A 12,917-nucleotide genomic window follows, 5' to 3' on the forward strand; every position below is an offset into this window, starting at 1 on the left:
CTTCCCTCGGTATAATACATCGGTTGAAACATCGTGAAATGATGAGACAACCAATGTCAATATAAAATGGTGTGGATTAGGAAGTATCCCACACCAAGTAATGCAACATTCAGGAGACTTGACTCCCTAAAAATGGATGCACTTGAGTCATCTGAAAGTGCTAAAGCATAAAGCTTTTCATACTTGGTTTTGGTGCACAACATGGAAGACTTTAACTTCCATGCAAAAGTTTTGATTTTTCTTTTGATTTCATCATTTGAAGCACAAAAATATTTTAAAAGTGGGAGACTTTACTCCCACTTAAGAATTGCAATTACAACACAAAGGGAAGACTTTACTTCCTTAGTTTTGAGATAACAAGGAAAAGACTTTACTTTTCCATATTTTACAAGCTCTAGCCATTTAAATGCTTATGATTTGTATTAATGTAATGGCTAGATACTTGTTCCAAAAATTTTATCAACATTGCAAACTTGATCTTTATAAGTTTGTGTGATAAGCTTGATCCTAAGGTTTGTTTGATAGGGGGATGTGAATTTTAGATATTAAGAAAACTATTGTAAATTAAAGTAATAACTAAGAATGATTAAGTAAATATCAATATTAAAGGCATGTACACTTGCTTAATCCACTTCAAGCATTCGGGTTGTTCATTTGTTCACTTAAGGTCTAATTGTGCTCAAACATTAGACTAGTATCCCTACTAGATGTTATTGTGATGAAATCAATACTTGCAAATTCCCATAAGCTTATACCAATTGATCTTAGTTGAATCATGCAATTATCACAAGTACTTAGCCTAGGTTAAAGTCCCCTAAGACCCTTTGGTAATTAAAATCCCTTAAGAAAACCAAATTTCACTATGTTGACTAAGGACCAATTGAAAACCAATCTAAATCAAGACCCCAATCCCTTGAAAGCCCAAATTTGATTGTCTAGATCACCTAAGTGTTGAAGTACAAATTGCTTCAATAATCAAATCCCTTTGAAAGCTACACAACTCATATAATCAAAATAAAGTCCAAAACAATCATAGCAAAGGATCTTTTGACTAATTTTAATGACAAATCACAATCATCAAGCTAATAGATTCATCTAAACACAATCATCAACATCAATATGAACAAGTACATAATAAAATCTAGCTAATCATGGCTAGAACTAGATCAATACAAGCAAATAAAGTAAATCTAAACATGATTAAGCAATAAACAAGAGTAGATTGTACCAAACTTAAGAAATTACAAAAGTGCTAAATGAAGAAGATGAAGATGATGAAGAAGAAGCCCTAGATCTTGATCCAATCTTCAAATCCTTGGTGCTAAATGAATAAGATGAAGATGATGAAGAACAAGCCCTAGATCTTGATCCAATCTTCAAATCCTTGATGTAAAGTGGAATGGATGATGAAAACTTTAATAAAATAGCTATGAGACCCTAATTTTGATCAGCCACCACGAAATACTATTCTATTGAGTGATGATGATATGAAAACCTCATCTCTTTCTATTTATACTCTTCTAAAAACTGCCCAGAAAACGCAGAGGAACGTCGTTCCTCTTTTAGGAACGTCGTTCCTTGACTCGTATAGTGGAACACCGTTCTTGTTGACACACGTTGTTCTTGAACAAATGTGGAACGGGGTTCCTGGATCGTGCTAGAAATTCCATCTTTTTCTGTTCCCATTTCCTTTGTAAATTTTCCAGGTAGTACGTCGTTCTTGGCTTGAAAACGTCGTTCTTGAAGATGGAACGACATTCCTATATAATGGAACGTCGTTCTTGATGCCAGGATAAGCACTTTGCAGTTCTCTTGATACATTTGCACACTTTGGTCAATTTTACACCAAATTTACACTCATAACGCGATAAAACCAAGATCATAGCTTTTCGAGCACTTTGGAAACAAAAACCGAGTAAAACAAGGTAGATATTGTGTGAGAAACATAGCGTGGATGAGCAATATCAAACCCTCTACATTTGAACATTGCTTGTCCTCAAGCAAGCATAACAATAAACAAGTCTTGGAGATAAAAAGTAATAAGATGGGCAAAGTCAAAGTGCAAAAAGTTTGGGCAACAATTGGTACCTTCATGAATACGCACTTCGATGGCTAGAGTGATCTCCAAATACTTGATTCGCTTAGGACCAAGCATAATCTCATCTTCTCCTCTTCTAAACACTAGCAAAGACTCAAACATCAAGCTTCAAACCTTTATAATTCATCATATGGCAATGGTGGGGGTGGCAATTCTTGACCAAATCTTCAATTGAACCTCAAAATTACACACCACTTCTTCAAAATCAAGCTCCAAGTCTTCAAACATCCTCAAATCAAACATATTCAAACCTAGGCTAACCATCTATACATCTTCATTCATCTTGAAACAAACTATCAAAAGCTTTGTGCATTCCAAAGCCATCTCAGTTTTGGGACAACTGCACGGATAACTAATGCCCCGGTATATCACCTAAGTGAACTACCTTCTTGTATTGAAGGCGGTGAGACACTTACTATCTTGGGCTCATAAAGGCGATGTGCATACAAGCCACCCCGGTGGTGGGACAGCCGCACGTGTAGCTACTTTCCCGGTATATCACCGAAGTGAACTACTCCTCGGTGTCGGAAGCGATGAGAAAGCAACTACCTTGGGTGTAAGATTGGCGGTGGATCTATTGCGCGATATTTGGAAGTCTTTACTTCCAAGCATAGGTCTTTTGTTACACAAATTAACTTGGAAGACTTTACTTCCAAGTTTGGAAGACTTGACTTCCGAAACAACACAAATGGGAGGACTCGACTCTCCCGGGAGTGTCAAAGCTTAAAGCTTTTATTCACATATTACTTCCCACATAACAACCTTTTATGCTTATATTGAGAAAGGGTAGGAAGTAGATACTACCCCTCCATAATTGATAGAACAAGGGTGCCATAGCTTTTGGCTATGGCGTGTGTTGTCTAGCAACACTAGCACGAAGCCATTGCTCCTAAAAAGGATAGTGCACTGTGATGCTCGGTGGCTCCTCTTCCCTCGGTATGATACATCGGTTGAAACATCGTGAAATGATGAGACAACCAATGTCATTATAAAATGGTGTGGATTAGGAAGTATCTCACACCAATTAATGCGACATTCGGGATACTTGACTCCCTAAAAATGGATGGACTTGAGTCATCCGGAAGTGCTAAAGCATAAAGCTTTAAATACTTGGTTTTGGTGCACAACATGGAAGACTTTAACTTCCATGCAAAAGTTTCGATTTTTCTTTTGATTTCATCATTTAAAGCACAAAAATATTTTGAAAGTAGGAGAGTTTACTCCCACTTGAGAGTTGCAATTACAATACAAAGGGAAGACTTTACTTCCCTAGTTTTGAGATAACAAAGAAAAGACTTTACTTTTCCATATTTTACAAGCTCTAGCCATTTAAATGCTTATAATTTGTATTAATGTAATGGCTAGATATTGTTCCAAAAATTTTATCAACATTGCAAACTTGATCTTTATAAGTTTGTGTGATAAGCTTGATCCTAAGGTTTGTTTGATAGGGGGTTTGAATTTTAGATATTAAGAAAACTATTGTAATTTAAACTAAGAACTAAGAATGATTAAGTAAATATCAATATTAAAGGCATGTACACTTGCTTAATCCACTTCAAGCATTCGGGTTGTTCTTTTGTTCACTTAAGGTCTAATTGTGCTCAAACATTAGACTAGTATCCCTACTAGATGTTATTGTGATGAAATCAATACTTGCAAATTCCCATAAGCTTATACTAATTGATCTTAGTTGAATCATGCAATTATCACAAGTACTTAGCCTATGTTAAAGTCCCCTAAGACCCTTTGGTAATCAAAATCCCTTAAGAAAACCAAATTTCACTATGTTGACTAAGGACCAATTGAAAACCAATCCAAATCAAGACCCCAATCCCTTGAAAGCCCAAATTTGATTGTCTAGATCACCTAAGTGTTGAAGTACAAATTGCTTCAATAATCAAATCCCTTTGAAAGCTACACAACTCATATAATCAAAGTAAAGTCCAAAACAATCATAGCAAAGGATCTTTTGACTAATTTTAATGACAAATCACAATCATCAAGCTAAAAGATTCATCTAAACACAATCATCAACATCAATATGAACAACCCTTAGCTATCAAGCTTCAATAACAAGTGTACATAATAAAATCTAGCCAATCATGGCTAGAACTAGATCAATACAAGCAAATAAAGTAAATCTAAACATGATTAAGCAATACACAAGAGTAGATTGTACCAAACTTAAGAAATTACAAAAGTGCTAAATGAAGAAGATGAAGATGATGAAGAATAAGCTCAAGATCTTGATCCAATCTTCAAATGCTTGATGTAAAGTGGAATGGATGATGAAAACTTTAATAAAATAGCTATGAGACCCTAATTTTGACCTGCGAATTTTGCTTTTTTTAAGAAACGTTGAGCTGAATCTATTTTTGAAATAAATTACCTCGTCTTTGATCAGTTTAGGGCTTTCATTCCATATTCCTTTAATGTTAATACCTCGGATGTTGTATTGTTTCAGACGCCTCTTAATGACGGTATGAAAAATATTTACTATTTTCATCCCCCTACACTGGGCATTTAATACGCGATTTCTGTTTGAGAATATATGTCAATTCCTTATCTTTTTGAAGCCATTTTTTCTCAGTTTCAAACCAAGTAGATATTTCGGTATCATTAAGATCCCTGGAAACTATTAGGGAATACCACTTAGCAACCTCTTTATGTAAAGTCGAGATCTCGGTATTTAATTTGTTAAACTTTGGATTGCATTCACTTTTATGGCAACTTTCACATTTTTTAGTTTGTCACTAAGGACACAATCAGGGCGCGAGTTCCGTGTAGCTGATGACCAAGCATATTAAATCTCAACACTTCCATCAGATTCGAACCAGGAGTTAAAAACACGCACCGGTTTTAGACCGAAGTCAGTGTTAGTTTCTTTTAAAAGGATAGGGCAATGGTCGGAATGTTTCCAATCAAGTGTACTAGCTGACAGACCAACCCATGATGCTAAAAAATTTTCGAGGCCAAAATCGATCAAGTTTACTATATTTCAACCTATCGCCGTTGATTCTTGTAACCTATTGCCCCCAAGCGGGACTTCGATTAATTGAAACAAGTATAAACAACCATATTTCCCCAATTATATATAACTTAATATTAATTAATTAAATAAGACTTTGTGGGTTTGAGTCCCACGGTTGGCGTTTGAATTTTTTTCTAGCTTTTACTAGTTATTTTTAATAAAATTTCAGTAGTTCAAAAAAAATAATTAAATAAGACTTGGTAGTAAAAAGTATTAAGAATTTATGTAGAGATTATAGTAATGAAAAATATTTGGGATCGTTTTATTAGTCGAAGTTGAATAACCACAATTGACTTTAAACGATTAGCGAAACTTAAATGATCTCTGTAACGGCGACGCAACGGGCGTTGACTAACGTTGACTTTTTAAAATAATTTTATTAAATATATATATTTATATATAATATTATATAGATCAAAACTTTAAATATAAACTATATTTACAATAAACATGAACAATTAATAATTATTAACAATATTACAAAAAAAAATTAAAAATTTTGACCGACTTTGACTGACTTTTACCGACTTTGACCGACTCTGACCGACTTTGACCGACTTTTTCCGAATTTGACCGACTTTGACCGACTTTTTACCTTTGACCGACTTTTTAGCAACGACGCGTCGGTCATGCCTAAAAACGACGAGTCGGCCGACTTTTGCAACACTGGTAAGAAGTGATATACCAATCATTATCATCTTTCAAATAGATCATGTCGAATTGTCAAGTAGATTTATTAAATATTACTTTCTCAATCTATCTTCTATATTATCCTATATTTTTTTTTTACATATAATAACAATATCTATTTTACCTAATCATTTATTAAAAAGGCTTAGTTGTTTAAATAGTGACCCTTAGATGCATTAACAACTTTCAATCTTAACCCTTAATTACATTGATTAAGTAACAATTGTCTCTCTTCTCTTCCTAATTGTTTATTGTCTATACTACCCCACACTCTTCCATTGCTAAAAAAAAAAAAAAAGGGGGTCAAGGTAGTCCATTCCATTATTTTCAGGAATGGAACTTAAACCATAATCAATCGCCGAATTCTGATAATTAAACTTAGGGTTATCAGAGTTTAGATGCAGATTGAATTCTTCATCAAGCAACCAATTTGATCAACTCCTTCATCAAGCAACCAATTTGTTCGACGTCTTTAACAAGATTTTGAATCATAATTTGGTTTGTAATTGGTATGTACTTTTCTAATCTATCCTTCATCCATGTTAAATCAAATCACCACTTCTATAATCGATTCAGATGGTTCATATTTTGTTTAGGGTTCATCAAATCATGCGAAGCTATCTAAAAAATATACGATTTTTAAGTAAGGATTAGGGTTTATTTTGAATTTGATTTGATTAGGGTTTTTTTAAAAATTATAGCCAGATCTTCGCTCGGCCGATGAACTCCACTGTTGTTATGAAATAACGAAGATCTCCCTTTTATGTCGAAGTCAACGTTGATAAATTTATGAGATCTCCGCTGATCTTCTGTACTATCGAAGAACTGTACTCAAAACAGTATATTTTTCAGTATTTTATTGGTAATATTTCAGATCAAGTTAATTATTTTTATCAAAAATTTTCTATTAATTATTGATTATATAGATTACTCTTGCTAATAATATGTTAATTATTGGTTTTTCGTCAATTATTAGTAATGTACACATTTTGTGCTTCTTGATTACCGTTTTTTGTTTAAATGTTCGATCTAAGCAACTATAATGAAATGTGATATTATGATATAATTGATGTTTTGAAGAAACTATATTATGGAACTAACGTATCGGGTCGATAAATGGAAGTGAGTCTTTATTAGTAATGATGTAAAAAGTAACTGTTTGTATGTGTTTTTTCATTGATGTTATTATAAAAGGTACTTGACATATTTTGTTTGCAGCTATTTATGTAGCATTTGTATGGTTTGGAGCATGTCTTTCTTGGTTCAGAAACAGGAAGACAATCTTTCTCTATTGAAGCTGGATTTTGAAGCATTGATGTATATTACTCTATATACAATTAGGTGAGCATATATTCTTATGGTTTCTCAAGTTGTCCATAAAATGAACTATACATGAATGTAAATTTATTGTTGTAGTCTCTAAATCTGGCAACTGAATGGGCTTGGTAATGGGGTTTTTTAGGATAAAGAAAGACACGGGTAATGGGTTTTAACACTACTTACGGGCATAAACGTTTTAACACTACTTACTATTAGATAATTACAACTAATCTAACAACTTTTATTGTGTTATGAGTATAATGAACTCAGTCAATACCAAACATGTGAAGTATAACTGGTGTGGGGCATTATCTTTGAATGCTAGATTATATAACTGAACATAAAGGATCCAATGTAAATTTTATCGCTCTCGCAGTTGTGATTATAAGGTTATTATTTTATATGTTTATATTTACTTATAGGTACAAAGTAACCGACTTTTGTACTCTTTTGACTTGCTTCTTATTTTACAATAATTGGTTTAATGGTTGCTGACATATGTAATCGTTTTGTTTGTTTATACGTTGTTACTAACTAGGGTTTTTCAGTGAATTTTGTATTTATAGAACTAATGGTTCGCGGGATGATTTTTGTGAGGTAAGCAGTCTAAAATCGTTGGTTTTATTTGTATTGTTAGAATGTTAAACTGTTAGACTTAGAGGTAACAAATGGGTTTGTCACTCAAGTTGGGTAATGAGTTAGTGAGCCAAAATAAAATCAACGGAAATCGGTGTAAGTTTTATCTGAGTCAAAACAGGTGAGGTAGGTTCAATTTTGGTGAGCCAAAATATGTTTATAACCCGCGATTTGGATACAAGTTCTCTGAGGTATCTTCTATGATAGACATGTTTTATAGGTTTCTTTCAAGTTTATTCTTGAACTTACTAATATCATGTCAAAATTGATATGACTATTCACTTTATGTTCTATTTTTTATGTGAAAGTTTATGCCAAGAGTTGATCGATACAAGAGGAGGCCATGCTGCCACCACAGCCGTTCGTGCTGCTAAAATGGGTTTGGTGAAACCAACCGCCATTGCTGTTGTAGCTACCACCTGGCCTGGTTCTCTTTCCATTATATTTACTCACGATTCCAATACAAAAATGAAGGTACACGTTTCTTTATTTCTGACACACCCCACTACAGGTGTCAAAATGGAGAGGTTAGAAAACTGGTCTGCATATTAACAAGATATTGTTGCCTATCTATTTGGGTATAACAAATTCTCAGGCATGCTTATGATTATGTAATAGATATTGTAATCATGTTTAACACATGCTTATTGCTACATAGATATTATTAAACCACATGTTATTATTAGTTTTGACCATTTTCTTTTCATGATTGCTTAAGATTGCAGATATAAATTGATTAGTTTATTAGTTCATGCTTATGTTTATTAAGATGTTAAAAGTCTAAACTATTGTTGCCTATATCATAAAGGTATCATTTTAACCATCAAAATCCTATCTATTAGTCTCTATGTATGAGATTTGAATATTATTAATGACAATGGAGGTAAGGTTTACACGGATGGAGCTAACAATAATGCACATACTGAGTGCATCGAATTTGATGAATGTTTTTTACATTTGGGTGTATTCCTTTTATTGTTCCAGGTTGTATTATATTAAGTACTAGGTATAACTTCTTAGAATTTGTGCACATTATTGAGTTTTTATATGGTTTCCGTACTAAATGAATATGTATATTTCAATTAAGAAAGTGGCATAAAGAAACTTGTACCTGACTAAGGTATGGTAATAACGATATACTCTTTACCAAATATCTGTCAATTGGTTGTCGACTAATTTCACGTCTTGCTTTTTGTGTAGGCATGGTTGCATATTTCTCAACCATTGAAATGAAGTTGGTCCTCTGAACTGAAGTATTAACCTTCAAAGTAGACAGTAATTTGGTGCCTCTTGTACGAGCATTGTTGCAACAAGGGAATGCGGTTGCCGAGTTTTCGTTTTATGGATACACCTTCTGGTGAACAACTAAAATGGAAAAAGAAAAGTTACATCTTTTAAAAGGATAAACAACTTCTTGTATATGTTCAAGACATGTAATTTAAGAGTTGTCTTTTCTTTATAGTGAAAATTTCTTTTTATGTTTGATGATGTTCAGAATTTATAAAAGAAGATTTATAATAAAAATTTTATTTTTATAGCCCCGCGAATTTCGCGGGATATAAACTAGTCACTATTCAATTACTCCCATTATTAATTTTATTTGTTTTATAAATTACGGGGTATGTACTAACTATTAAAATTGCCGCATTTTCCAATTTACACATATTTATCACAGAATACTACTATCATTCAGCTCTAATATTTGAGTCAATAGCAAGCGTCGATTTATTAACGACGTGACTGTTGCTTAGCGTCTAAATTTGAATTTAAGGCAGGATTTAAAGCCCATAAAAATTTGATTTTATCATTTTCATGGCGTCTTGTTGATTTTTTATTTAATTTTTTAAAAAAATTTCCTAGATATTGGCCGGGGGTCCTCTTGGAAGCAATATGTTTATCCGTCGAACAGAGATAGGTAACACTTTCTCTACTCTTTAGAGTGTTCCACTAAGGGTGAAAAAATGACTTCTCTTTATTTTAGGATATACGAGGGATTGTCTACATTTCATTTCTCTCATACCCCACATGTAAGATTGAGTTTTGTTGTTGTTTTTTATCAATCATTTATTCATAAGATATTTTAGTTAAATCTACCATATAATAAATAAGGAGTATAAGAACAAAATTGATATTTAATCAGCATTTCTTGAATTCAACAAAGTTTGTTACAAGACAATAAAAATAGAACCAAGGTAGTAAGCCCTTCAAGTTATAAATGTAGAATTAATGTGCAAGATACAACATATATCTATATGGCAAAATTCATTTGAGCCTTCAGAGTCATATATATATATACACCTAGACGTTAAATAAATAAATAAATAAATAAATAAATAAATAAATAAATAAATATATATATATATATATATATATATATATATATATATATATATAATTACTTAATGAATAATATATATAATTAATGAATTATATATATATATATATATATATATATATATATATATATATATATATATACATACATATATACATATATATATGTTGTATATATATTATTCAAGTAACGAACAATTTAACTTCTTTGATTTAATTAATTAATTAATTGTTTAATTCATTAATTAATAAAATATTAATTCGGTTTTAGCTTGTTGTCTACGTACAAAATCGCAATAGAGTTGAAAACCAAATTTGTTTGAAAGATATAGTGTTATTTATTTGCCTTGGGGTCAAATATTTTAATTATGAAATTTATTCTCACAATTTTTGGACATGGTCAGCAAACGAATTTTTGAGGTCAGTTCAACCTTTTACTCCGGATTATATATTTCATTTTTTTTTTGGACTTAAGGCTAGTTAGTCGAATGCAAAACAAAAAAAAATGATAACTAAATCTCAAACTCCTTTTTGGTCGATGCACTACAAAGATAAAAGAAACATCAAGTTTCTTTTAGTTTTAAAAAGGCTTCGGAGTTTTATTTTTACTCGAACGAAACAACGAGTATTCTTTTATTGTTTTATTATAATAATTTTATTATTATAATAAGTTATTTGAGTTTGGACTAGCATCCATTGACGTTGCTTGAAAGTGTAGCGGACTATCCAAAGAGATAATCATACTTTTGATCATAGGTTTCTCTCCAACAAGGCATTTCGTTTCAACCAACAGGTGGACATGAATTCGCAAAGGTATATCGTTAACTCCTCTTGTGATTTTATATTCTTGACAATTATTAGTGGTGTAACTGGATCTAATGGGACGTTATAATCGTGTGCATGTTTATTAAATATATAATAATTAAATCTTGTAATTGTTTTATAAAATAATAGAATATTATTATTTTAACCATCTGCTGCGCTAATCTGATTTAAATGTACACACGATTTTCCATCAGTGGTATCAGAGCTCATCTGAGCTCTGATACCACTGATGGAAAATCGTGTGTACTTTTAAACTTTTAAACGCAACGGAACAATTAAAATAAATATATTTTCATTCATTAATAAACATCTTTATTAACATTAAAATAAACATCATTTATTTTAATATAAACTTTCACATGATTAACATTTATCAACAAGATCCAATTACACCATTAATAATTGTCAAATAGTAAATTCACAAAGTAGAGTTCAGATATACCTTTAACGAGCGATAGTCATGAGTAGATTGAGACGAGTGTCCAAAGTAGAACACCTCTAATAATAGTCCACAGAGCACGTCAAACAAATACCGGAGACTGCTAGATCTTGAATCACCAAATCAGAATCATCAGACACACAGCTTGTGTTTGTATTCGTTAGAAACAAGATTTAAAGAAAACCATTTTATATATTTTGTTTATAAAACCAATAACAAATTGTTCGTTCTCTGCATAGATATAAACCAAACACCTTTTAGTTTATACTTTGAGCAAAGTCAAATGGACAAACATTGTTGTTGTGTTGTTGTACCAAAACGAAAGAAGACCCCCCTTTTTAATTTGCTTTTGCGGCAATCTCTTTTGTTATTCTTGTGGCAAGACCACAAAATCACACAACCAACTTTTTAATGGTTCAATTGTGTCGTATATGTTTTTGTGGGGCTATTTCCATCCGAGAGAAAACAACACGTTTTTATATATTATTTAGGTTTAGGTTATATATATATATATATATATATATATATATATATATATATATATATATATATATATATATATATATATATATATATATATATATATATAAAATGAATATCTTTAATAACTTAACCTCAAAAATTTCTTTTAAACTATTCAAAATAGTATGACTTGGTCTAAATTTCTAATTAATAATTAACAATTAATTATAATTAGTGATTAATATTTAATAATTAATTATTCATATTTATTAATTAATAAATAATTAACTCAACTAGTTAATAACGTCCCATATCATTTTTTTCTATTTGGTGATTATAAATATGTACATACAATATATACATATAACCGGATATCTAAGTGCTCATTTTGTGTGACCATGTAGGCTTGTATATAAGCGGTAGTATAGATTTGTGTAACACCCCAGCTTAACATGACCACAATATTGTCCGCTTTGCCCGCAGGCGCACGGCTTTTTCTTGGCGACCACACACGAGAAGCACTTTCCCAGGAGGTCACCCATCCTGGTAGTGCTCTCGCCCGAGCACGATTAACTGCAGCGTACTCGAACATCTGCTCAACCTGTGGTCCCAAAACGCGTTGTGTCATTTAAGCGTAAGTATTACCTTATAATCCCATGATCACTCATGTCCGTAGGCGATGTGGGATTTGCCTAGGGTGTTACATTCACCCCCCCCCTCAGGGACTCATCGTGAAATGACCCGTTCATATACATTATAAACGATTCACAATAGTTGATTACATTGCGAGGTATTTGACCTCTATATGATACATTTTACAAACATTGCATTCGTTTTTAAAAGACAAAATTTCTTTACATCGAAAATTGACAGGCATGCATACCATTTCATAATATCCACTATCCAACTATAAATTGATTTAATAATAATCTTTGATGAACTCAATGACTCGAATGCAACGTTCTTCGAAATATGCTATGAAAGATTCCAAGTAATATCTTTAAAATGAGCAAATGCACAGCGGAAGATTTCTTTAACACCTGAAAATAAACATGCTTTAAAGTGTCAACCAAAAGGAT

At 32.0% G+C, this 12,917-nt stretch overlaps 1 protein-coding gene across 1 annotated transcript; it reads left to right on the forward strand.

Annotated features, from left to right (window-relative positions):
* Positions 1-6,139: 6,139 nt before the first annotated feature.
* LOC139892613 (uncharacterized) lies at positions 6,140-9,315 on the forward strand. Its single transcript, XM_071875722.1, has 4 exons — positions 6,140-6,331; positions 7,041-7,163; positions 8,087-8,252; positions 8,979-9,315. The coding sequence occupies exons 2-4, from the start codon at positions 7,060-7,062 to the stop codon at positions 9,009-9,011; spliced, it is 303 nt and encodes a 100-aa protein (XP_071731823.1). The 5' UTR covers positions 6,140-6,331; positions 7,041-7,059; the 3' UTR covers positions 9,012-9,315.
* The last annotated feature ends 3,602 nt before the right edge of the window (positions 9,316-12,917 follow it).

The sequence above is a fragment of the Rutidosis leptorrhynchoides genome, chromosome 2, assembly GCF_046630445.1.
Source record: "Rutidosis leptorrhynchoides isolate AG116_Rl617_1_P2 chromosome 2, CSIRO_AGI_Rlap_v1, whole genome shotgun sequence".
Lineage (NCBI taxonomy): Eukaryota > Viridiplantae > Streptophyta > Magnoliopsida > Asterales > Asteraceae > Rutidosis > Rutidosis leptorrhynchoides.

Excerpts from the sequence above, each read along its gene's own strand:
- LOC139892613 (XM_071875722.1), top strand. The coding sequence starts at position 7,060 with ATGGTTTGGAGCATGTCTTTCTTGGTTCAGAAACAGGAAGACAATCTT. Across the intron at positions 7,164-8,086 it reads ATTACTCTATATACAATTAG|TTTATGCCAAGAGTTGATCG; the intron begins GTGAGCATATAT and ends TTTATGTGAAAG. Across the intron at positions 8,253-8,978 it reads ATTCCAATACAAAAATGAAG|GCATGGTTGCATATTTCTCA; the intron begins GTACACGTTTCT and ends CTTTTTGTGTAG.